General features: G+C 39.2%; 2 protein-coding genes across 5 annotated transcripts in view; one reads left to right on the top strand and one right to left on the bottom strand.

Moving 5' to 3' along the window:
• The window catches only part of glcci1b (glucocorticoid induced 1b), a 68,137-nt gene that overhangs the window by 15,218 nt on the left and 28,371 nt on the right, over positions 1-24,548 (bottom strand). For 3 of the 4 annotated variants that reach the window (XM_042489500.2, XM_042489501.2, XM_042489502.2), the window contains exon 9: positions 21,311-24,347. In XM_042489500.2, the coding sequence (XP_042345434.1) occupies positions 24,014-24,347 (334 nt within the window). In that variant the 3' untranslated portion in view covers positions 21,311-24,013. Of the gene's footprint in view, positions 1-21,310; positions 24,348-24,548 lie in introns of those variants that run through there. The other variant, XM_088084660.1, reaches the window with a different exon arrangement.
• Positions 6,403-21,251, top strand: ica1 (islet cell autoantigen 1). The gene is made up of 13 exons (XM_042490673.2): positions 6,403-6,543; positions 9,030-9,059; positions 9,160-9,331; positions 9,882-9,954; positions 10,818-10,941; positions 11,693-11,891; positions 12,839-12,964; positions 13,149-13,247; positions 13,360-13,460; positions 13,648-13,694; positions 14,810-15,034; positions 18,369-18,458; positions 18,686-21,251. The coding sequence occupies exons 2-13, from the start codon at positions 9,043-9,045 to the stop codon at positions 18,805-18,807; spliced, it is 1,395 nt and encodes a 464-aa protein (XP_042346607.1). The 5' UTR covers positions 6,403-6,543; positions 9,030-9,042; the 3' UTR covers positions 18,808-21,251.

Here is a 24,548-nt window from a genome sequence, read left to right as displayed (position 1 = left end):
TATCATAAACACTTTTGATGGACTTGCTTTTATAGCTCATTGCAATTTCATTATAATGTCATCTTCTCTATGTTGTATGTATTAATGTCTTTGTTTATCTGTTGTATGATATGTACTTGTTGTGTTGAATACTGTTTAAAAAACTAAATTGCCCTCTGGGGACATTAAAGACTTCCCATTCCCATCTGCTTCCAGTCTCTCAGATTAAAAAAACACCTTTTTTTCTCTGTTTTTATGGCTGTAAATTGAATATCTTTGAGTTGTGGACTTTTTTACTTTAACAAAAAAATATATTTAGTACGTCACCAGGAGCTATGGGAAGTTATGATGGGCATTTTTAAACAATTCCTGACCTTTTATGGATTAAACAATAACTCAAACAATAATTAAAATGAAATAAAGAGATTGATTGCCAATAACAAATAATAATTAGTTCCAGACCTTTATAAATCAGATTATAAGAGGAGCTAGGGGCCATATGGTTTAGTCTTTAGAGAGCAACTCTGAGGGTGAATTTCTTGCTGTTTTCATTAAATTAATCATTAGAAAACCTAATGCATGATTTTATTAGTTTAACAAGACATTAGGGCAGAAATTTAGAGGGAAAAGTAGATGTTTCAAGCAAAAAAAGTTCATGTTTCTGAGAGAAGAGATGTTAAATTCATTAAATTAGCCTTTTCTTTACTCCTTACAGTTTTGCATAGTCATGCAAAAACTCATCCCGGCAGAACATAAGTGTCCCTCCGTTGACTTCAGTATCTTAGCTCTACGTTGCATTTATTAAACTCATTTCTCCTCATCAGGTTTCTTATCGGCCTTTTTTTCTGTTTTTTGTGGGTGGGGGTTTGAATATGCAGTTTCCCAATCCTTGTGAGAGTCGTCTTTATCAAACCAGACACACAAGTATTGATGTCAAAGATGTGTTTGCTTTTCAAAATGACATGAGATATATAAGAGGATTACATGGCTCATGAATATGGCCCGTTCCTATCCTCTGATTTATCACTTTTTCTCCCCCCTCCCTCGCTATCAGAAATCCTCATCTCCATCCATATCAGGCTGCCACACAACACAAAGGCTGATGTTCTCCTGCCTGAATACCTCAGATTTAATTTCAGTTAAGAAAAAAAAAAGTTAAATGTTGTCTGATCAGCTGAATATATCTCTGGCGAGCGTGCACCGACGCTAACCCCCGACAATTAGGCTCGTTCACAAGCAGCTGCACCTCAGAGGGAATAAAGCAACTGGTTGAAAGTCTATTTTTATGATACACAATGCTGTCAGTGTATATTTACCCAAACAACAGCAGGGAAGGGTGATGATTACCGAGTATCACCTTGTCAAAAACACTTCTGAAGTATAGAACTAGGTGATGCTATTTATACAAGACAAAAGACACAATAAAGAACTTTTTTCCATCATTTACATCTTCAGAGAAAAGAGGTATTAAATTTTACCACAGCACCTGGTTATGTATCAAAACATCAAGGCTCTGCAGTCACTGTTAATTGTGAGCGCCCGTACAAAAAGCTGTCCACATGATGAGTGGGCCATTTTCCCATGTCACAGTCTAAATATATAGTACAGTTTTCCTTCGCCGTCCTGCCTTTAAAACAGGCCGGCAGGTAAAACAATCAGGGCCAGCTTGCACCGGAGCCGGGGCTTCGTTTGCCATTGATTTATATCTTAAACAACCTCTCCTGGTGCTTCCACTGCTAAAGGTGAGACGCGCAGCCAGTGTTTGTGACAGAGATGGACTAGGCGCGGTGGCAAGAGAGAGAGGGATGATGCGGTTTTAAAAAATGCATCACCATTAAATCAAAGAGTAACCTTGAACGAGTTCAGGCCGGTGCCAGCTCGGTGACACGCTCTGCCCTCAGCGCTCGGTGCCACAGAGCATGCCAAACAGCGGGGAGAGAGAGAGAGAGCTGCACCACTCTGATACAGGTTAGGCTGGTAGTGCTGGGTCGCGGTCCAGCTCCTTGCTGACCAAGGGCAGTCACACTGACATCACGTCCAAGTTTGAGCTCAACATGTTATAGACAAATGTATTCAGTCTGAGGGACGGGGATGTCCTTGCAAGCTGCCGAGGAAAAGTTGACCAAAAAAATTCCTTGTTAATCACTCGGACTTGGTGCTAATCAATGTGTGCACAGATGGTGCAGAGTCAGAAACCACTGCTTCAACATATGTGACTCTGCTACCTGATGTTTGACTAAAACCTGCTCTGACCTTTCCTGTTTGTCCCCTTTGTATTTTTGCTTATATGTCCAGAAATAAAAGGGGAAAGAGCCAACTTACAGTCCACAAAATCAGGCCCCCGATAGGGTGCCAGGTGGCCCTCCAACCATTTTCTAATTCACAATAAAGCTAAAATGATTCACACTGTGATTTGTTTTAGTACTTTCAGTATAACTAAAGTGCCAGAATACATAAAAAAGCATCAAAATAGAGCTCTTTTATCAAAAAAGTGCCAGTGGAGGATCCCCCACACCCCACAAAAGAGGTCCTAGCTAAGTCTTAAAACCGTAGAAATGTTCCAAAATCCAAGGAATGTCCTAAAATTCGAGAAACGTCCTGTAATGCAAGAAATATATCCTAAAATCCTACAAATGTCCTGAAACCCAAAAACATCCTAAAATCCTACAAATGTCCTGAAGTCCTAGAAATGCCCCTAAATCCTGCAACGGTCCTAAAATCTGACAAATGTCCTAAAATCTGAGAAATGCCATCGAATCTTAAAAATATCCTGTAATCCAAGAAACATCCTAAAATCCTACAAATGCCCTGAAATCTGAAAAACATCCTAAATCTCTAGGACCTCTCTAGGACATTTCTAGGACCATAAGTCCTAGAAATGTCCTAAAATCTTGCAAATGTCCTAAAATCGGACAAATGTCCTTAAATCCTAGAAACGTCCCAAAATCCAAGAAATGTCCTGAAATCTGAATAATGCCCTAAAACCCAAGAAACATCCCAAAATCCTTGAGATGTCCTAAAATCCAAGAAATGAGCCCTTGGCCTCCTGCCATTTTGCAAAAGTGGCCTTTAAGCAAAGCAAGTTGGGTATCCCTGGTTTAGGATAAAGAAATGCTTTAATAATGAGAAAATACCTAATGTGAATATGAGATTACTTTTATTATTCTTGTATGCTGCTAGACAAACTCCCCAAGCTATTAAATGGGTTTTAGCAGAGCAGACTTAACAAAGCATTAGAGTGTAGCCTAGAGGAGGAAATACTAAACCCCACTGGTCCTCCAGCCTCAACCGCTGAACTTTACATATTACTTGCTCATGCAGATTACTAAATCAAGGAACTACATTTATTTACGCTTTTTAATAAAGTACAAAAGCCTCAGAGGAAATTCTTTATTGAGACGCCTGGTAGAAAGGCTGTGCAGCTGCTGAGTCCCACCAAAGTGCCCATATTTTCAGTAAATAATGTCTTCTGGGCCGTTATGGTATACATAAAACAGTTACCAGTGCATAAGGACGGACTGAAGTAGTGTGCATACATTAGGAATAAAAATACCTCGCAAGAAACATCCTCTTAGATTAGATTTCTGGGCAGAAACTATCTGCGGGTATATAACTTATTTTTAAATCTAACTTCCTCCACTTCTCCCACATTCATTGAGACATGTCATCCATCTATCTCGGCCTCCGGCTGCAGTAGTTCCTCGACCATGAGTGGCTGCTGCAGCGGGGCTGTATTTCAGCATGTTGAAGTGCATGGAGAATTCCCATGAAGGGTAAGGGATTATGGATTTTGGCCTCTAAGCTGCCTGGATGCCCAGTGAGGATGTCTCTGAGCGTAGTAATCTTCAAACACCACGCAGAGTGATGAGTGGGCACTGAGGAGTTCTACTCAGGATCTAAATGTGTTCCAGCAAGTTACTGGTGAGAGAGAGAGCGATAGAAAAAAAAGAGAGAGGGAGCGAGAGGAAGAGAGAAAACACCATTTGGTGCAGAAATGGAAAGGATCGACTCAGTGGCTCCTTCAGGCAAAAGACACTTTTGATCCTGTGACCCGTTTTGAGCTGCAGTCTGTGTCGAAAACTAGCGCCGAGCAAGGGATCACATTGGAGTGGTGCGAATGTAAATGTCATGGTTCCCCATCACCACACATAACTGCGGATGGAAAAAGTCAATTGAGCAATTTTTGGGGTCAGGTCGGGCACTCTCGGGGGGTTGAAAACCTTCATAATGAGGGCAAGTCTGGTTTAGACTGTGGCCCAGAAAAAAAGGGACTGGTCATTCTGGCATCAGCTGGTGTACATTTAAAAAAAGTGGTTCATAAAAAACAAAAAAACAAAGAGAAATCTCACAGATAGAGCGAGTCGGAGTACGGAAATGTCAGAGAAAATCAATAGTGACGCACGTCCCTGATCAATATCAGAAAGGAATTTCTCTGACTCCGTCCTGATTGAATTAAACCCCCAGCAGCATCACTTCATTTAAAGCCCTGATTGTTTTCCTGTCTTATTTAAGTGAACTCAAATTGCTTTGATACCATCTTGGATGTGAAGATAAAGTGGGTAAGAGCAGCAGCAGGATCAGATGGGGTGAAGGACACCAGTCTTTATGGAGATTATATCCGCTCCTTAAGAGACGCGTCCATCTATCTGCTCGTATCACAAGCCTTGAGATGCTGTCAGAGGTCAGGGTTTGGAAGGGCGCCCAGGCAGGCTGGAGAACTTCCTTTGGGAAATTAGACGATATTACATACTAAAGATGCTAAAGAAAAACTAATAAAACAAATATTTCCATATTGCAAAGAGGCTGAAAATGAGCTGTATTGTGCAGAAAGAAAGTGACCTCAGGGTGTTTGAGGATCAAAGGGTTCAACGTTCCTCTGGTGATAATCAAATTAAGCTAAAACACACTCCACAAATATAAAAATCTGCTGTTTAAATGTACTTCGGTGCGCTGATCGGTAAAACTGTCTGTATGCTGCTCACACGCTCCTCGTGACTGTGCAGCACAAATACTGTCCAAGGCTACAAACAGGTACATCAATTTGGAGCATGACAAGAAATTCCCTTTAGGTGACAACAAAATGTACATGCTATTAGATCAGCTGCAGTATAGTGTGATGAAATAAATTGAAGCCAACAGATGAAAGCTCGGGGGCCCCAAACAGGAGAGAGGAGACTATTAAAGGTGCACAGCCCGTCTTCTTTTATGTTACACTGCCATCCTTTGGATAAACGCAGAACTAAACACTGGGAGGTGTTTAATGTGCAGAGGAATGGTGGTCTGCAGGGAGAAGGCTGACCTTTAACACATTTTAATATCATATAGAGCACTGGCTGCAGCTGAGGATTCTTTTCATTACTGATTAATCTGTCACTTACTTTTTTATTTAATCAGATGATCATTTAGTGCATGAATTTTGACAAACAGTAAAAAATAAAGCGCAGTCACCAGAGGAAAATGTTAGAATTTTATATTTCTGCAAGTCACAAATGTTAAGTTTGCATGTTTCATACATTATATTAATGTTTATGAAGCGTATAAATGTCTGCTGAGGCTGGTTTCTTTCTTATCTGTGTACATATATGTGTAAAAACTGGGTGATGCATCCTCAAAGGGGATATCAATGCATTAAAGATCAGAATATTACTCCAATTATAATGTTTTTATTGGCATGTGGACAATTTGGGCCAGACGCTCTTCTTCAGCATGTAGATTTGTCAATATTACAAAGGACGCCCACAGGTGGGGTTAATTATAAGTGGCCACATCAAAATAGGATTAATAGGATTAAGACTATGTTTTGGGGGATTTTCCCTTTATTTAATAGTACAGTTGCAGAATGACAGGAAAATGTGGGAGAGAGAGACAGGGAATGGGGTATGGGGCATGCACTTTAGCAGGTGAGTTAGAGACCAACCCTGTATTTTCACTGCTATTCTTGTTTTATATTCAAGTCTAAAAATTAATTTTATCTGTCTCATGTCTGACATTTGTGCTTTTGCAACACTGACATTTCCCCTCTGGTGAAGGATAAAGGTGTGTTTATCTCATGTTATCAATAATTTATAGTAAGCAAAAAACAAAAAACAAAACAAAAAAAACTGAACTGGGTCTTTAATTTTGTATTATTTTAATTATTTGATTCTATTTGCCTCATTGCAGTTTACTCTTTGTTCTATCATGTAAAGCACTTTGTAAGTTTGTTCTGTAAAGTGTTGCATAAATAAATGTTATTATTTTTTCTTTTATTATTGTCTATTTTTCATTATTGTCTTCTGTCTTACATTTATGAAGCCGGTTTGCACAATGCTACACAAACACGCCACTCACGACGCAATTAGTGCTCATACATTAGTAATATCTGTTTGCACGAGACAAACATCTGATCGTGATGCGCGCGGCATCAGAGGGAGCGCACCCTGAATGACGTCAGGCGCGTTGCGTGCAGGAGTGAATGAGCAGCTGTGTGTACACATCAGAGTACAGCAGGGCCTACCGGGGAACTGCAGTCCCAGCAGCGATGGGAGGAAAATAACGACATTTTTTTTATATACATCTTATCAGGTAGGTGTGCAGCATGCGGTGCTTTTATTTTGATATTCGCTCATTTATGTTGTTATATTTGTGCGAAAAAAAGGAGACGATGCTCCGTTTCCGCACTGTGCAGTGAGTCGGGCGTTGTGTTTATTCTGGTGAGGTGCGGATTTATTATAGTCATACTTCGTCTATATGCAATACACATATAAGTGATTATAAGTGATTTTTGATTATTATGTAGTTTATGTGTTCTGTGTTGTGAAGGTGCCGCGTTTATAGCATCGCATTAAAACCCATCATCAAATGAAAATGAGTCGTGACGCGCGAGCTGTGTATAAAAATGATTAATTATTCATGTCATCGATGAGGGACAGCAGGTGAGACACCTCTGAGAAACAAACGGTTATAACGTTTTAAGTCTTCACACAAAAGCGATAAACCTACTCTGGTGGTGAAATGTTCGCTGGTTAATGTTTGAACGCAGCTGGGAGGGTATAGAAAAATAAATAAAACCTCAGTCACGCCTTATTATGGCTTATAGAAACAGGTCGGTTATCAGTCAGTTACATTTCACCACTGAACAGCTAAAGAAAGAGGTGACTCAAGCTTACCAAGTGGAGAAGAACTGTGCTTAATTACGACAAATTTTGCTTTGTAATTTTAATTTCATGCCACTTAATATGTCTCCAGTATATTTATGTTACAGCTTCCTCTACTAGTTACTTTGCAGATTTAATTTATTAATAAAAAATAATGAACACAATGAGGTTAAAGGGAGGGTTCCCTCCATAGTATAAAAACACCTATTTTTCCTTTTACCTAGTGCTATTTATCAGTCTAGATTGCTTTGGTGTGAGTTGCTGAATGTTGGCGATATCGGCGGTAAAGATCTCTGGTTTCTTTCTAATATAATGGAACTAAATGGCACTCAGCTTGTGGTGCTCAGAGCGCCAAAAAGTACATTCAAAAAACTAAACAGCAGGGTCTGTTTCCAAAAATCATGACCCAGTTTCTCGAGATAATCCACAGACTCTGTAGCGAGCAGTTTCATGTAGGGTCTATTTTCTTTATACCGAACTAAACCATGATGATGGGAATCCAAGCAGACGAATCCCACATGCAGAGTGGAAAACACAAAATTGTCAAAAAAAACTGGACAGAAATGCCAGAAAATAGTCATTGTTTTCCATGTGTTTCACTCAAAAAAATTTTTTTTAAACATTTAAACATTTGATGCAACTAATCTTTCTCACTGTAAAAAAAAGACAATTTTTGTTTTATGTCATACTAAACATTTGGGTAAAATAAAAATGTCCTTCAATTTTGGTTATTAACAAATTAGTATAAAAAATTAATTCCAATTGGCATCACAAAAAGTCTTGAAAAGTCTTAAATCTAACTTGTCTGCAGGAATCCTGATCACTGCACAGAAGGAAGTGTGCATCTACTGCTAGCTCACCTAGCACCACTGAGCTAATGTTCCAGCTCAGCCGAGGAGGACCACATTAACATTAACATCTCAAGCCTCTTTTCCATGAGTAGATGCACGCTTCCTTCTGACAGATACGATTGGCTGAATGCCACCTAGTTCCATTATTTTGGAGAGGATGCAGACATCTCGGCAACTCACAGCGAAACAATTTAAATTGATAAATAGCTCTAAATTAAGTCTCGAGCGCCCCCTGGTGTCTGGCTGCAGTATAGGTCGTAAAACCCGCCCCTCCATGTTAGTGAATGGGACATAAGCCAAATTAAAAACTCAAAGTACACGCCAAATACATTTTTCCTAAAGATGGTTTCTGTCACCGAAGGTAGTTCTCATCACCCTCATGTTTGTTCAAGTGATCGTTTTTATGATACGTTTGGTTTAAATGAGCTATTCAATTCTACAAAAAGAGGATGCATTCAATGTGACTGATCGCTGCTGCACAGATTTCAGCTCCGAATAATGTCACCAACGCAAGATGGCAGCGGCCGTATCCGGGATATTTTAGCTTCACGTAAGCATTGCGAGGGGAAGTGGGGACGCGTTACCCATCTTTATAAACAGTCTACGCTCTTTATCAACTTCATATTCTCTACTGCATGTTTACACACAGAGAACTTAGCTGCACTTAATTTAAAAAACAAATCAAAAAGCGTTGTACTGACTTTTGTTTGCTAAAACATAAGAAACATATATTTTTTTTAAAGAAATCTCGCCACTGCTCCCAAGCCCTACACATAGGGTGTGTCCATAAATACAATCTGACGCTCCACACTAATATGACAGAGCGCTCTATTTCTACACAAATTCACAAAGCTCAAGTGCTTTGTCTTCCCGTACGGCGTGCTCAGAGTACGTTCTGCTGCTCAGAGAGTGAGGTGCTCTGAATAACTGAATGATAAATTCAAACAGCGCTCAAAATCTACAAACAGTCCAGCGCGCTCTGGCACTCAGAGTGAGCATTTCTGAATGCACCCATATTATTCCTCAGCGCTCTGGTAACCAAGGTGCTCTGCTGTCTTCACAGGTAATCTCACAAAATGGAGGGAGGAAATTTGTGAGTACCTCACACAGTTTCACACCGATCACTGAGTTCATACTGTGCATATTAGGAAAGCACAACTCACAACACCTGTGCAACGTTTGTGTCATTGCAGCGGCTACTCCCAAGACTATCTAGACCGCTTCATCCAAAGCCAAGACTCATCTGTGGTGAACAAGTTCCAGCAGAAGTACTGGAAAACCAAACAGACGCTCATCAAGGTCACGGGGAAGAAAGAGGACGAACATGTGGTGGCGTCAGATGCAGATCTGGACGGCAAGCTGGAGGTGAGGCGGACCATGAAAACTGCTGGAGTTTTAAGCGACTTCGGGAAAAGAAAGTCAGGCCGCAGTCGCATCCCAGAAACATTAAGCAACAGTGGAGATACTCTCCCTCAGGCCGACTCTGCAGTGACTAAAATGGCTTTTTGATTCACACGATGCCAAGTATTTGCTTGAGGCTTAAAACGTACATTAGGCTGTCTCTCCTACCCCCATCATCTATGCCTCCATTTCAGGAGTGAAGTGAATTTAATGGCTTAAATCGATACTTCATAAAAGCTGGAACATCCAGCGTTAATTCAGGCCAGGTCCTGGATAAGCATCGTGATGAACTGGAGATCTACAAACCAGATCAGAGCTCAACTTTTAAAGCTCAGTGTTGCATCACGTCCATTATGTAGATATAACATCTTAAAATCAATAAAGTATCATAGACTTTAGTGGATATATGGTATTTATATACTTGATAAATAGGCATATTTCAGCAGTGTATTACACACTTAACTGAGAGTAACTTTCACAATGATCAGGTGTTTACCACAACTTTCTTCTGCAGGTCTTCCACTCCATCCAGAGAACATGCATGGAGCTGCTAAAGGTCATCGAGCAGTACCAGAGGAGGATCTGCTGTAAGTAATGTGGTTGAAACATAAACTCCAAATTAACAAAAAATATGAACTGTCCACAGAGTTCACAAAGTGGAGATCATGCGAGTTCATATTCAGGAAAATACTCTAAAAAGGCTCTTCAAAGCATTTCTCCCAGCTGAAAATAACTCAAAAAACACCCAGCTGGGAGCCTTTCAGAGCACTTTGGAGACACAGAATTTTTTCAGCTGGTTTTGCGTCTGGTTGAAATGATACTGAATATTTGCGAAAGTAAACATTCTTCCTCTCGAAAGGGGAGAAAGGACGGACCTGCTGGTCTGTGCTGATTCACGAGAGGAAACATAATATACAAACACTATATTAAAATATTGCTCCTCCACTGTTGTTGTTCAGCACTTGTACATGTAGAATGTGACAGTTTTTCTTTGCAGCATTGGTCCCTGCTCCACTGTGATTGAATGGCCAAAGTAAAAGTGACGAAAAGTTCAACATTTTTTATCTCTGGGCGCTCAGAAAAAAACACCCAGAAGGCAGCGCTCAGCGCACACTGTCTTTGCCAAACAGAGCAGAGATCCTCACATTCTGCAGGGAAGACACAGTGCTGCTTCGCCAGGAGCTCATGAGTGCTATCCTAATGCACAGCCAGCACCTCTCAACGAGGCAGAGCCGCGAAAGCATTTCACAGCCCTGTCTGGGAGTTTGGTTAAAGAACTTAGGATTGGATATTAGCAAGTTAGGGATGTGTCAGTATCCAAAAACTGTGTATATGAGATGTATTTATTCCTGCAAAAGGTATCCATTTATTTATTGAGATACAAGGGTGAATATTAAGGCGCAATACTGTCTGAAATACTTCAATTAAAGACTTCATCTCTACTGTGAAGTTCTTTCTCAGGAGGAGAATGAGCTGGGCCGTTTCCTGCGCTCTCAGGGCTCGCAGGATAAAACCAGAGCTGGAAAGATCATGCAGGCGACCGGGAAAGCGCTCTGCTTCTCCTCCCAACAGAGGTAGGCAACATACCACAAAAAACGTCTGTGTATGTTTGACAGATGTATGCTACGTCCTTATGAAACACGCAGATAATTTACATGAAAGTTACAGCCTCACTAGAAGATGCAATGCAATGCACTGCCAATGCCATGCCTGACATTAATTTAGTGATTTATTCAAAATTATCCGACATCACAGGTCAGTAAAAATCAGCATTGTGCAGTGGTAAATTGAAATGTTATCATGCTGTGCTGAGATCTAATCTTGTAAAAAAAAACTTGAATAAATACAGCTGTTTGAAAAAAAAGTTGTTGATATTTTACAGCCATATAAAACAAATATTAGAAAATGAATTTCATATATATATATATATATATATATATATATATATATATATAGTAAAAATATCTTTGAGGCATGTTTTTGTAAAAGGTCCTTTTCATATTTCTCTTTTTTGGTTTAGAGATCAATTTATTTCTTTATTTATAGAGATGAACACAAAATAGTTGGTTGAACGGATTTTTCTGGGAGACTTTGACTGACGTGTTTTGCTTTTGTAAGACACTTTCGAGTGTTATCACTGCTGGAGATGGAGCCTTTTCCTCTGTGACTTTAAATTATTCAGCAGACTGTCTCATGCACTGTAAAGGTCAAAAGAGGTTTTAATGCCAGAACTGTTCACAACAGTCTAATGTCTAAAACTAATCTGATAATGATAATGTCAAACTTGCAGCACTTTAATACTTAATTTATCTCTGCATCCTACAGATTGGCTCTGAGGAGCCCTCTGTGCCGTCTGTACCAGGAGGTTGAAACATTTCGCTACCGAGCAATCTCAGACACGTGGCTCACGGTGAATCGAATGGAGCAGTCGAGGACTGAATACCGCGGGGCGCTGCTCTGGATGAAGGACGTATCTCAGGAGCTGGATCCAGATACTCATAAACAGATGGAAAAATTTCGCAAGGTTTGTCCGTCACACAGAACAGAAGGCCGAATCAAAACGTCAGACAAAGTGAGCACAGGTGAAACATAACTAGTCCCTGCATTAAATGCAGTTTTGCCTTTTAGACTCCGACAGTGTTATTATCTGGTAATATTTGCATTAATGCTTTTCCTACAAGGACTAGTCAATGTGTCTTTTGTGAAAACTTGCAAAAATTTCAATTGTTGGCTTGGAGAATCTTAGTAATGAGTCCAAATACCCATAAATAAGTTTCAGCAGCTCCACTTTCTTTGTCTCAAAGTATATAGTTTTTTTTAATCGTTTTTTGGTTAGAAATGAGGTCTTTGATCAACACAAGCTTAAGATACTTCCATGTTTCTACGACATAAAGTACTTCAGCAAATATAGATGCTAAATGAGACTACATCAGTTTGACAGCTTTTATTTGTTGGCTATTGCTCAGCTTGCTGTCAGTGCTCTCCAGATATAAAAACGTGAATAATTTTAGAGAGCCGCCAAAACTGTGAGAGACATTATCTTTTCCATTAAATGTTTAGTCTAAAAATGTCAGAAAACAGCCAAAATTGTCTATTAGAGTCAGACAGAGAAAGCTTCATATATCTTGTTTAGTACCAAAAGATATCAGTTATCAAGTTATTCAAATATCATCAGCTAACTGAGTTACTGACTAGGAGTTTTAGCCCTCATTTGCTGCAACACCTGAGGCCACACAAACAGCACAAACGGTTAAAATATTACGCCACTAGAGGGCAGAACACACCATTACATGTGGGTTCACTGGTTCAAACTACATCGTTGAGATCAAGAACCCAGCGTGCTCTTTTCTGCTTACACTTGCACAAACATGAACTCCAGAGTTTGTGTTTTCACTGTTCAGACCCGTGTGATACACAGTGCTGGTCGTTTATCTTCAGTTGGGGCATTTTCTTATCCTTTATGTATCTCAGGTTCAGGCCCAGGTGCGCACAACCAAAACAAGCTTTGACAAACTGAAGAATGATGTCTGCCAGAAAGTCGACCTGCTGGGAGCCAGCCGCTGCAACCTCCTCTCTCACGTGTTAACCACGTACCAGGTAAACCACAAACTCCAGCTGTTTGCATACACTCCACTGACCCTAAACGGGGAGTTTTCAGTGGCTTCGCCACATGTGGTTAAAGCCGGGAAGGAAGACAAACATGACGGGAACAAAGAGATTTAACGGTCGGACCACTCGAAGAGACGAGAGAAACAAATGCTTTTGTTTGACTCTGTTTCAGACGACACTTTTGCACTTCTGGGAGAAGACGTCCCACACGATGGCGGCCATTCACGAGAGCTTCAAGGGCTGTCAGCATTACGAGTTCTCCACACTAAAGGTCAGAGAGCATCCTCACCTGCACAAACTAGATCTGAACTCTGCCAAAGTAGTTCTTCGTCTCAAGAATCAGCCACAAACTATAATCAGTGATTCTGTTATTATTCTTTCAGACCTTACAAGGCCCCATGGACAAGCTGGCAAAGAAGAAAGGGAAGAAGAAACTTAAAGCAGAGGCAGAAGACGGGAAAAAAGCCAAGACCACAGACGGCCAGTGAGTTATCTCGTCTCGATCTGTACTCATGCAGGTAGACCAAACACGTGCGTGCCAACGGTGCAAACGGAGAATATGTTTATTAACACATCAGTATGGACTGAACATAAACACAGCGTTTCTACACACCTGTTGCTTTACGAATCCCTTAAATGTTATAAACTGATCTTCTGTCTCATATTTACAGACTCATCTCACTAGTAACTGAAAACACCAGCGATAAGACCACAGAAGGTAAAAGACAATGCTACTGTGTGTAACTACAATCTGTTTTTATACGATTGAAATTATTGAATAATTTACTTACTTGCTGCAAACCAACTATCATTATAACAACATCATCTGCTGGATGCTGTCCTGATGAACTGATAATTCATAAAATGTATAAGAATAGGGACAAATTTCAGACTTCAAGTCCGACACTTGCTTGTTTTGAATATTCAACAATCCAAAATCCAAAAGTTTACCAGCGTAGACGACAAAGAATACAAGCAAATTTTACAGGAATACTTCTCCCACAGGTACTTTGAATTTGAAAGATCAAAATTAAATAAACTAATAAAACAATTAAATAAACACTAAATATAACTACATGTAACTTCAAATAACCTGCAGGGTACGTAAGGTTACATGTAGCTATATTTAACGTTTATTGTGATTTTTTCAAACTTTATTGTCTGGCTGATGGTGCAAAAAACATCAGGTGATCATCAGTCTCAGCCGTCATCTGATTCGATGATTAAACATTGAGGCAGTTGCTGTGGTTATAACGACCGAAACAGCTTCTTTTTCGCTAAATAAATACGTCAGCAGAAAATGGGACAATGTGTGGAAGTTCCTCTCTTTGTTTATAAAAACGTTAACGTCCTGAATAGATCCTTTGATAGCAAACCATAGACTTGCTGTCGGCTTCTCGAAGCTATTTTACCTGACACCCAAAAAAACTCTACTGCGGCTGAATGAAACCATGTTTCTTTTCCCTAAAGCTTATCCGACCTAGCAACAGTAACTATGGGGGACGGGACTTAGGAAGGGTCAGTTCATCAAGAATTCCCTCTATTTTTGGATCCTTCGTTTCCTGTGGAGGCATGTGGGAAAAAGCTTTTCATGAATCCAAAGTTGATATGCAAATGAAATATATCTGGGTAAAGTAACTTTTTAAAAATTGGAGCGGCTGAATCTTTAGCATTTAACCTTTAGAACAACTTAAAAATGATCATGCCAGTTGACTTATTGTTTATTAAGAAACATCAAGAATCCTTAAACACCTGCGTCTCCCATTTACACAAGCAAAGCAATGCAGAGTAGCGTGAACCAGTAACATTACTTTAATGTTTCTGTATAATTAGAGTTGGAGGTAGAGAAGGACAGCATGGCGTTACTGAACGAGATCCTGGGCAGTATGTCTGTGGATGAGGGGGACTTCTCCCGAGAGTGGACGGAGGTGTTTGGAGACACCGAGGAGGGAGCGAGCGCAAGTCGACCAGCAGAGGCCCAGATAAAGGAAAACTCCTTCTTTCTACCATCTCAGCTGCTGGACCAGAGTCTGAATAATCTGCAGTCTTCCCTCTCAGGTCAGAACATACTAGTCTGTGCGTGCATGTGTGAGCCAGCATAAGCGGTACAACTGTCCAAAAACCTCTTTAGTCAACAAAAGATTAAGGTTTCTGTATCAAAATGAGACCACTAGAGGTTTCCACCTTCCTCTTCTAGCTAAAACCTCTATATTAGCCATCATTATCCTAATTTAATTAAGTTCTTAGTGAAATAAACATGCCTGAAAAACTAAATAAGTTACATTGTTTTTCCATGAATGAGTGCATTAAACATAAAAAAAGCTGCTTTTCCGCATTGTAGCTAAATATTTCCACACGGGGAGAAAAGTGGCTTTAAGAGTGATTTATCAAACCCACGTCTGTCAATGTAATACAAGGAGGCTATAATAACATAGCAATTAGATTTGCTTACCCGTCGGTAATTGCCAACTACTTTCCATTTCATCCAGGCCTGGGCACTGGCTGCTAGCACCTCGTCTGGTTTTGCTGATTCGGTTTTGTCTGTTTCCAGCTCTGAGGGTTTGAGCAGACTAACTATGAATCTGAAAAAAAACTTACAGCATGTGCGTATTTCCTGAGTGAAATTATGAAGCGGACATTTTTTTGCAGAAAAGGTCTTTTCAGATTGAGTTAATCAGGTAGTGGTTTTATAAGCTATAATTGCTGCACGTCACAGTGTAGTGTTGATAAGGAAAGTGCAAGAAGTTTAGAGCTTTGTCAACTCAAGCACAAGGAAAAGGTTTAGATTAAGCATATGGTCAATGTGACCCAAAGCAGCCAAGACAGCAATGAGTTTTGAAAAGAAAGCGGAGAGCCCAGCTGGTCAACGAAGCAGACTTGGGCCTGATCAAACTTTTCTTTTTTTGAAAGCTTTCGAAAACCTGTTACAATTTAATTGATATTGCAGCTTGAAGTCTAATCTATAGTACCAAAGAGCAGAAACAATATGTCATCCCACGAACTGTCAACAGAATTCAATCACAACTCGAGAAAGCACAGAACTTGGTAAAAGTCTAAAACGATTTTAAAGCACCGAATGGAGCCAGTTCGAGCCGTAGTCAGTCTGTATGTGCAGGTCGGAGCGCGCACAGGCAGGGGCTGACTCGTAAGTGCAAAATAACTTTTGACAGCATGTAAGGAAAAACATGCTGTAAAACTTCTTTAGTGCTTTGAAATCTACCTCTCTGCTCTCACAGCTCGTCTTACACTTACTGATTTATACTTAAGATAATTTTGCTGTAAAAAAAAATCCATATGGAAAGAGGAAAGAGTGCTGCAGGTTTTCAAGAGATGTCTATGAAACTAGTCTGGATGACTGTACGGGCTGTAAGGACCATGTTGAACAAGTCGATCTGGAGGACTCAAGGACCAGAGGTTTCTGGCTGTTATCAGAAGATCACAGAAAGAACAGCGTAGGTGCAGCACCTTTCAGATTTTGGTGATATGGTGGTCAAAGAAGTCACTCTTGAAGGAAGCAGAGACTTACGCCTCAGCATCACTGCCTGCACGAGCAGTGTGTGACAGCCATTCAAGTGAACCGCTGTGGCTTCATGCTTGCAGTATTCACACAAGGCGGGTGTCTGTTAAACAAATTGTGCAAATTGAAATTGCAAATATAAAATAGGCCAATGGTAACACGTCATTTTTGAAAAAAAAAAACCATTTATTGCAAAAAAGGTTTTACTTTCGCATAAGGTGGTATTTCAGGCTATTTGAAAAAGTGCGATGACACTTTCTTCGCCTGTATAGGTCACATGATGCTATGGCTATGTGCTTGTCAGTAGGAACTGGCTGCCTCATGATGCAGCAGGAGCTGCAAGAGGAGCTATTGCATCACATAACTCTTTAAAATTTGAGCGGATCATTCAGTTTTGAATCCACAATTCCTCTGTGAAATCGTGGACTATCACCTCCCAGAAATCCCTCATACGTGACCGCTCCCACATTCTGTTGGAAATATTGACAGCTGCATGTCACCCTCTCTCTCTCCCCCTTCATATTAAGCTCTCCTATTAATAATAAAGGAAAAAGGCCAAATAATGGTACAAAAAAAGCCTAATGTCAACAACTGAAGGGATGCTATTCACAGAAATGTTGTTGTCAGAGGGCTTTTATTTTGAAATGGAAACAGCAAAGGCTGAATTAAACACATATATTTGTATTTTTAATGTCTTTAACAGATAAAGACTTTAAAACTGAAGTGAAAGGTGGTAAAATATCAATATGATTATCAAAACACTGCTTTCACAGTCTATTTTTGCTGAAATCCAAGAACGTTGAGTGAAAAAATAGGCAAGACTCTGAATGTCTAAATGTTTCGCAGTCGAGCCGCGCCAGATTAGTGCTGCTAACACGGGCAGTGTGGCTGCTACATCACGTTAACATGGGCACCGACCAAAAAAAAAAAACAACAAAAAAAACCCAAGAGTTGTCCGGATTTAATACATCCCTTCTAGGGGTGAAAGGGCACTCAAAAAAAATTTAAAAAATAAATAAAATTGGTTTAAGTCCCAAAGCTACAGACCTCAATTTAACCTAAAGACTGAAGGCCAAAACAGCCAAATCCCGAAGGGAATCTATTTCCAAGAGTCAAAGAACGTGACTGATCGTAACCATACGGCCGAAACAGCCAGATCGAAAGTAAAATGGCTCAAGAACAAGAATGTAAAAGAACGTTACGGAGGAAAATCCTCAAATCCTCATGAATCAAGAATATGCAGATGCATCCAATAACACCTGAAGCTGCAGTCGCACTCAAAGCTTTTAAACTAAAACATCTGAAAATGTTTCAAAAGGATTTTTTCATTAAATTCATTCAAAATTTCTGCTTCAACATCAGGATGTGCACAAAATGTCAATAAGGGAAGTAGAATAAAGGTAACACTAGTATAGGATGCTTGAGCTGAAAATAATGCCCTAAAAACATCCAAAGGATTCAAAAGGCTGTCTGCTCTCTCGAGCCTGCTGGACTCACTTGTTTGTATTTGGGGCTCAGATTGTTTGTTACAACAGACAAAATCAACACCACATTCCTGTGTTCTTCCCGGTGGCACTCAGTGTGGATACAAACTGTACTTTCTGGATACACAAAACGATAAAACAAAATAAACTTGCATGAAACAAGACCTCAAAATTGTAATTGTAACTTCTGGCCTGTTTCTAATAATCCTCTAATAATGTCAGATGTGATTTTTCCGTGATGAATGTTTTGATTGTTGCCGTTTGTTTGTCTGTTACACAATATTCTTCCACATCAGCAGTGTGTGAGAAGAGCACTGTGATTTATTTGTTGGATCAAGCTTTGGCACGTTAAGCGTCCCCTGTTGATTAATCTAAAAATCTGCCTTTTCAGATCGGGCCGGGATCATACCGCAGCCCGTCGCTGAGGCAACAGAGCACTCATCTGGAGCCAATCAGAACCTCTCTAAGCCAGCGGTGAAAGGTAGGAGCGGGCCAAATGAGTAAAACAGATGAAAAGACATGAAAGAAAAAGACTTATTCAGTGAGACGTGTCCAACTGAAACCTGTGTTTATGAGAACTTTAACAACTCAGGGGATGTTTCCATTCATAATTTTGTGTTTTAGCCAGATTTAGTCTTTGACGTGACGAAAGGAGGTGTTGAAATTTTCAGCAGTGTGCCTGATTGACCCTCTTAACTCATCTCACAGAGAAAGCAGAGACGTCCAAAGACCTCTCAGCCTGGTTCAACCTGTTTGCCGACTTGGACCCCCTCTCCAATCCCGACGCGGTCGGCAAAAACGACTCGGAGCACGAGCTTCACAACGCATAGTTCTTCCTCAGAGTCATGGTGATCTGAAGTGTTGTTGGTGGGTACAGCAGAACAAAGCCGCCAACGTGAGCGGAAAAAAATCTGATCTTCCACACACACAGTTATTAAGTGTACAGCTGAAAAAAATCATTTCGATAATAAATCAATCAATAAAAGGAAAAAACAACCAGCACTTCATAGTATTAATACATTAATAAATGGTAAAATGATATTTAATTTAACATTTGTTCAGAGTTATTTTACTTTAACAATGGTAATATTGTTTAATAATGATTATTAATGCATTAATCTATGCTAGTTAAGCTGTGCGTTGTGGCACCCATTGGAACATTTTGCATTCTATATTAACTATTTGTTAATGATTAATAATTAACATTATATAAATAGCTAATAACTGCAACTGATGATAATAATATCTTGTTAAATGGTTAATAAATACTGTGTTGTGCATCTATAAATATTGCAACTTTAAAATGGCCACCCAAAAAATATTCATAGATACCAATTATCATAAGCCAGTCATTAACCTTTAACAAATTCTTAATTTAGTATATGAAATTTATGTATGCAACAGTAAACCCTCTCAAATACCAATTTGATTAGAAAATAATATAAAATAATTTGGAAAAAGTTTAATCTTCATCTAATATATAAAAGAATTAACCCACTTGTGCCAAAAGATTTTTAGTATAATAAAGAAAAATATTTGTTTTGATTGGTCTGAAGTCTTGAAATTCGCAACGAATGTACTGAGGGGGAAGTACCCAACAGTATGACGATTAGAAATGTTTCACATGAAAAATCACTTTTATGAAAAATCATTTTTATCATCATTCGTTAAAGTCAGGGTTAGCACATATATTTTTATTTGACAAAAAAAGGAAAAATAATTAAATCGAATACATAATAATAATAATAATAATTATTATTATTATTATTATTATTATTATTATTATTATTATTATTATTATTATTATTATTATTATTATTATTATTATTATACAGTCATTTTCTCAGAATACCATATTTAATACTTGGGCTGATGGAGACTGATGGTTTTCCTAAAATATGAACAATACAGAAAAACACAACAGTACCATGTGCCCAAAGACTTATAAAATTATGATAAGAAAACTCAATTTTAACCCGTCTGAGCAGTTTTGAAAAAAATATATTTGTGCTTAGGCAAGTCTAGAAAACAATTCAATCAAATCATAAACTAAATTTTAAAAACTTCAGTCAAGGACACAAATGGATTAATTATCACAATGAAAATAAAAATTAGCTGGAATTCTTGTTTTGCTATAACAGTGAAAAAAGGGCTTGTTTTTTGTGTAATAAGAATATATCATATCATAAAAGTATCTTACTATTGGGAGACAAATATCTCATCATATCAAGAGAGATGTTTCTGTTATAACAAGGAACAGATCTGATTTTTTTTCTCATGGTGGCAGTATTACGCTGCTGTGGAGTCCCACTAACGAGCCTCTCGTCCTTTCCGTAGTGAACGAAAAAAAAATTTACAAGACAACCTTCCAAGGCCTGCTGGCTCTTTCACGTGGGTTAAACATTTAGTAATGTTTAGCAAGGATACCTCAGTATGAGTTTGGAACAAGAAGCCTTTGACATTTGCTGCCTCGGAAAACTGTAGTCTCTAGTAGCATTCATGCTTTATTACTGACTCTCATTACTGAAGACTGCAAACAGGCAGCAGAGAGACACGTGACAAAGATCACAGTGCAAGAGTTCAGGAGTCGTAACAAGTCGAGTGAAGTTGAGTTACTGCCGTCACAGAGAAGTAGTCAAAAGTTGAAGAAAAAAAGGTATATTTTTCTGCCACTGATCTATTCAAAACTCCAAGCAACTGATCATAACTACTGATAATTATTTCCTTCTCAAGATGTATGCTTTTAAAATTGGTTGCTACATGCTGTGTTTGTGACCCCGTTTGAATATATCCCAGACACATCACTCGTTTATATCTGCACGTTGCATGCCTTGTTTTATGTTATCCAGTGAAAGTGTGACTGAATGAAAAATACGTGTATATTTGTGTGAGATTTTTATCATGTTTTCATTTAGCTCATTTATTGGCTTTCATGGGCATTATATGCAGTTTTCAGTGGATTTTTTTCAGGGCCAAACTACCTGGAAAGTTTGATAATCATGAAAATACAATCATATACTGATTTTGACTCCAATGCTGCAGAACTTAAATACATATTTATCAAAGTAATGCCTTAATCTAATCACAAATAATATAGAACCTCATGATTATTATTATGATTATTGATTTGTTATGTAGTACATTATAATTCATTGTGACTTTATTTTGTTGTGCCATTTTTGATGCTCGTGCCATATGAATCATAACCAAATACATTGACTGCCTTACTTTGAATTCTATTTGTATATAAATGTCATGCTTCTGAATACTGGTATTAGTAGTCGACTTGTCTGTTTACAGCCTTTGAAAACATTGCATACCAATCCAAAAAGAGACATTTTTTTGTTTTCTTTATTGAAAAACACACAAAAGATCTACATAAAAATGCGTAATACACAGGAGAACTGAATCACCGTTGCCAAACATAGCAACCATTTCTTAACTGCACTGCACAATGAGCTTGTGAATAAAATCAGTATTAGTATGATTGAAACTCATGGAGCTGCAAGCAGATGAGAGTATTTTAACTTAATTTGTGTGGAATGTGTTGCATATTGTTCATTCTTGTGTTTCTGTGTGCAAGTAAGTGGCTTTAAAGACCGAAGTTTTGGAATGAAACATTTACTAGTTTAAGACTTTCGTTCAAAGTTTATCTGGTCTAAATCAGTCACTTTTTTAATTTCTTTTTTTAATTTAATTTTTTAAAATATGTTCTGGTGATAAAACTTGTGCAGGTAACGTTAGGGCACATCTGGTTGGATCTCTATATTGAGCCAAACTGTGTTACACAAAAACTGTTAGTGTAGCGTTACTTCAAACAAAAATCAATTGCACACTCAAGTTCTGATTGTTTTAACTTACAAATTGGTCTAAAAATAAAAATAGTGATTATCATCTCACGTCCAAGTAAGTGCTTACGCTCGGTCCAACGATTACCGCCTGTGTTTGAAACACTATGAACCAGTGTTTGTGTGTCGCTGAAATGTTTATAAACAAAACAAAATGCACATAAACGTCCTGCTTCTGGCACAAAAATGGTGCCTCTCGAGTCCCGAATACACGACAGGCCTGTCATCGATCTGTAATTTGCTTTGGTACATATTTAACAAAGGGGGGAAACAAACGACATATCTGTCCATTTGGGAGGGTGTAGCTTATGTAGCTAGTTCGGCTTACACGAGTAGTCACGGTTGATCAATGCAACAGCGATCTATGGAATGTGTCATAGCACCTGAAACTCTAACCTGAACAGGTCAACGCAAAAGTCATCTGTCACGAGCTGTGACACCAATCTGTGGATTCAGTCCGTAATAATCTCCCTCTCCGGGGAAAAAAGTAAAACATCTCTGCAAAAGACTGGAATGTCTTTCTGTAGAAGTCATAAACACTGGGGAAAGGCAACATCGTCCAAGCAAGTACATTCCACATGACCTGAGTTATTGTTCTGTGTAGTGTGGGGCAATAAAACAAGGCAAAGGGGGGGTTGTGTGCTTTGTGATTGGTTGTTTGATCACTGATAAAACAGCTGATTTTTGCATTTTTGTGTCAAGTTAACCGAGTTTTAATAGTGATCAGTAGGCATGGGCGGTATCACAGGTTTCATGGTATACCAGAATATTCAGAAATCCCAAAGGTATGTTTTTCAATACCGTCATAAATAAAGGCGCACCTCTTTCTATTAAAGTCATTGTATGTAGTGCACAGCATGCACCACTAAAGCTCAGTCTGCGGTCTCTACAGACACCCACACCTAGTGGTGGAGGGAGAAGTTATGGGACTGTAAACAGTCCGCGGCAAGCATGCAGAGAGAAACGGTGGGGAATAAAGGAATGTTTTTTTAACATCTAACTTGGTGGAATAAGGAATTATTTTAACCAAACCGGAGCTGGTGATTGTTGGAACAGTGGAGTTGCTAACTAGATTACTAACAAAAAGTAACCAAGATGGTTTAAAGTGAGTATTATTTGTTTTGTTGAGTCTGAATGAAGTTTGTTTTCTGAATTATTGAGGCAATTAAGCCTCGTCAGTTTTCTGTGACCAACAGAAAGTTAAATTCAAAAGTTGGACAGTTTTATTTCTCATTTAATGAGGAAAATAGGTGTGAGAAAATATTACTTTTCTTAGCATTTTGTGGGTGTCTGTTAAGTATTTATTACTCTGAAAATCTTAAAGTTAAGTTGCGCACTCACCGACGGGGGTTGATTTCAGGAAGGTGTTATTGTATGAAAAATGCCACACCAAGCTTTGTGCTCAGACTAGAAATGCAGATCTAGGTCTTGGCTTATTAGCCTGTTGGGTGTAACGCTCAAGCAACTGCTGGTTTCACAAAGACATTGTGCTACAAATACTTTAAAATAAACAAAACAAAAAAAAACAGGCCATGGCCTGTATAATTCTGAGCCATGTCTTAACAAGTGCAAACACTGTGGTTAATGTGGGTTGATGTATTCTGACTGCAAGACATCCTGATATGCTAAATACATGAACCGAGCATTTCCCATCCTGTCAAAAAGCTTAGGTATATGTACTTCAGATGTTAGCTGGTTGAACACTGAACAGCTAAGAAGCTGGTTAGATAACATGAGTAGAATGTGTTTCTCAAAGCTGTCTCTTGTGAAAGGTTTTGTCTTAATTTTTATCTTGATAAACTGCCGGCGCTTCAAACATTTGAGCAGTCATTTCTACTTTTTTTTTTTTTTTTTTTTTTTTTTTAAAAAAAAAAACAAAGCTATTTTTGTTATGGTTGTTGTCAGAGGAGAAGGCTAGGTTAGTGATGGGTGAAGGGAGGCAGTGCCCAAGGTCCACACACTTCCTGATCAAACCATTAAGCTTGTGCAGCAGGATGCCGGTACCATTATCCTACTTTGTTTGTCACGTCTAAACCTCGGGCGGTCCCTGCTGGCTAACGTTAGGATTAACGGAGTGCGAGGATTTTTTTTTTTTTTTCTTTTTTAAATGTATTTGTTTTAAAACCAAACCATCCAATTAGCGGTAAAGTTTCAGCTGTTGGGTGGTTTGGTAATGAATACCTGAGGACTAGCTGGTGAGGAGAACTTGTGCTGAGCCGTCTGTCCCCACGTCTGTGTCGGGGCTCTGGCTGCCTGTGCTGTTGTCTGTGTTCGTGCCTGTGCTCGTGTCGGTGCTCCAGTCAGCGGAGGCCGGGAAGGTAGCTAGTGGTGCAGTGGGCAGAGTTGCAGTCATCTGAGGTGCTGGACTGTCGTTGGCGGAGGAGCAGGACAAGGAGGAGACCGGGGTGAAGAAGGAGGAGCAGAGGAGTTTGACGGGGCAGAAGGCCGAACCCCTGGGAATGAAGTTCACCTTGTTTTTGTCGGGGCACGAGAAGAGAGGGAAGCCTTTTGATTTGCCAGACCTGAAGACAACATACAAAAGTTGTGAGCTCAACTTTTTAAAATTTTTCTATTTATATAACTATTCTGATTAAATGCAAGTTGTTTATCCCACACAGCCGTTTGCCCTCATCCCTACCACCCACAATGCAAATAAGGTTGTTTGCTTCGCTGTACTTTCGTCTAACAGGATCTCAGAGTCCATGAAACAGTACAGTATTGTT

The sequence above is a fragment of the Plectropomus leopardus genome, chromosome 11, assembly GCF_026936395.1.
Source record: "Plectropomus leopardus strain MGB_pleo_1.0 chromosome 11, ASM2693639v1, whole genome shotgun sequence".
NCBI classification, from domain to species: domain Eukaryota; kingdom Metazoa; phylum Chordata; class Actinopteri; order Perciformes; family Serranidae; genus Plectropomus; species Plectropomus leopardus.
The sequence above is the reverse complement of the archived record's forward strand: the minus strand, read 5'-3'. Positions and strand labels throughout refer to the sequence as shown.

Bases quoted from the DNA above. Each gene is read 5' to 3' on its own strand.
- ica1 (XM_042490673.2), top strand. The intron at 9,332-9,881 runs GTGAGGCGGACC...TTTCTTCTGCAG, and splicing joins ATCTGGACGGCAAGCTGGAG to GTCTTCCACTCCATCCAGAG. The intron at 13,461-13,647 runs GTGAGTTATCTC...TCATATTTACAG, and splicing joins GCCAAGACCACAGACGGCCA to ACTCATCTCACTAGTAACTG.